Source organism: Rhagoletis zephyria, unplaced genomic scaffold (assembly GCF_001687245.7).
Source record: "Rhagoletis zephyria isolate East Lansing unplaced genomic scaffold, Rhagoletis_zephyria_1.1 Rzeph_scaffold_56701, whole genome shotgun sequence".
Taxonomy (NCBI): domain Eukaryota; kingdom Metazoa; phylum Arthropoda; class Insecta; order Diptera; family Tephritidae; genus Rhagoletis; species Rhagoletis zephyria.
The window spans coordinates 1-1,759 of NW_016213753.1; the positions used below are offsets into that span (position 1 = coordinate 1).

Below are 1,759 nucleotides of genomic sequence, written 5' to 3' on the forward strand. Positions count from 1 at the left end.
CATTGTAAACGCTTCTTTATGTTGCCTAATGAATCCCATAAGTGAATAAATTAGGTATGCAATTTTAGCAGAAAATAGATTCAAATTTATTCTGGGAACAACTTTAAAGCATAATCGAGCATCTTTTAGTAACTGAATTGGTATGTATGGTTTTATACAATATCCATATCTACATACATATTTTAAATTTCCAAGTACTTACTCATAAGTTACGTTTTTGTCAAATTATTTCATAAGTTTTTAAAAAATAGGAAAAATCTAGTAGTATATTGGCTAAAATTTAATTTCACAGAAATCAAATATTATTCAACTTGTTCACATATTAAGTGGAAACGCTATTAGTCATTCTATAAATTCGCAAGTACAACAAGCTTGTTACGGATCAATTAACTTGAGCTTTAGTTGACCTTAGTAGTTCCAATTAATTGATTCCACTGCTTACAAGTACCTACATTTTACTTATACTAATTTAATCGTTAACTTTTCTTAGCAATTACAGTACACCACGCTCCGCAAACAATGCTCACTTCTGCAACTTTACCTTCGAAGCTTTCGATTTTTCTAAATTCATCACAATAATCCACTTTATGTCCAATACCTAATTGGCCGTGTGCATTCCAGCCAGCCGTACACAATGCGCCACATTTCATTTGCAAAAGCGTATGCCGTGCACCTGCATAAACTCTCACTGGTAGGCATTCGCCAGTAGCATCCTTATTCTGCGTTATTTCATCACACATTGTAGAATCTTTCGCCTGCATGCATTTACACTCTGGTATTTCTACAATTTGTGGCAACGTAAATACTGTTGGCTGTTTAATATTTCCCGCAGCGGTTATTTTGAACATACGTAAACCCAATTGGCCATTTGAGTTGAAACCCCAGGTATAGAGATCGCCGAAGGCGGAAATGGCTGCACTGTGCCAGCCGCCAGCAGCTATAAAACTTATCTGTAAATAAAAAAAGGAAGTATGTGCGAGACTGGAACATTTCAATGATAGCTACTTTAATTCCCNTATATTTTTTAATTATAAGCTTAATTTTAAACAAAACAAATTTCATACAATCCGTTGCCCCAACTATAGATATCACCGTTGGCGCTAAGCAGCAGTGCATGTTCGAACCCACATATCAATTGTCGTACGCGAAAATGCTTTGCAAATTGATGAATTTTGCTGGGCACGCTATAGACTGCATTTGTCGCACTAACAGCCGCTGTGATGTTAGAGCCGCACGCGATGTGGGTGACGATAAAGCATTCTTCTTTATTTACTGTTGACTTCGGTTCGCCGAAAATCGAACGTTTTTGGGTAAACGATTGCACTTCAATTTCAAGCTTCACCTCTTCCAGTTTCGCTTCTATTTCAGGGCGAATTTTAAATAGTTTACCATTTTTACATAGCACCAGACAGAATCTATCACAAGCAGCCAATTGTGTAATGATCTCTGCAGTTTGTACGCATATTGTGGAATTGGGTGTACTAGATAAAAAGCCACGCAGCACGAGCTTATTTTCTGTGGCGTAGGCAGCGTAACTCCAACTGACTGCCATAAGCGAAGTACTTTGTTGTTCGGTCATTAACTTTTCTAAACAGATATCTGAAAATAAAAATATAAAAGCAAAATAGCAGCATAAAAACATAGAAAAAACATCGCACTCTCATTTCTTTACTGCACCTGTAAAAGCGTTTCCGCTTCGCTGACGATTGCGGCCGAACTGGCCAAAGCCATTGAAGCCACTAAAAGCAAACATGGATTT

General features: G+C 37.1%; 1 protein-coding gene across 1 annotated transcript; it reads right to left on the reverse strand.

Moving 5' to 3' along the window:
• Nucleotides 1-186: 186 nt before the first annotated feature.
• LOC108356291 (RCC1 domain-containing protein 1-like) lies at nucleotides 187-1,753 on the reverse strand. The gene is given in 4 exon segments (XM_017607410.1): nucleotides 187-950; nucleotides 1,006-1,045; nucleotides 1,047-1,599; nucleotides 1,678-1,753. Coding segments are annotated over 4 exon segments (1,143 nt in total). The 3' UTR covers nucleotides 187-476.
• Between the last annotated feature and the right edge of the window lie 6 nt (nucleotides 1,754-1,759).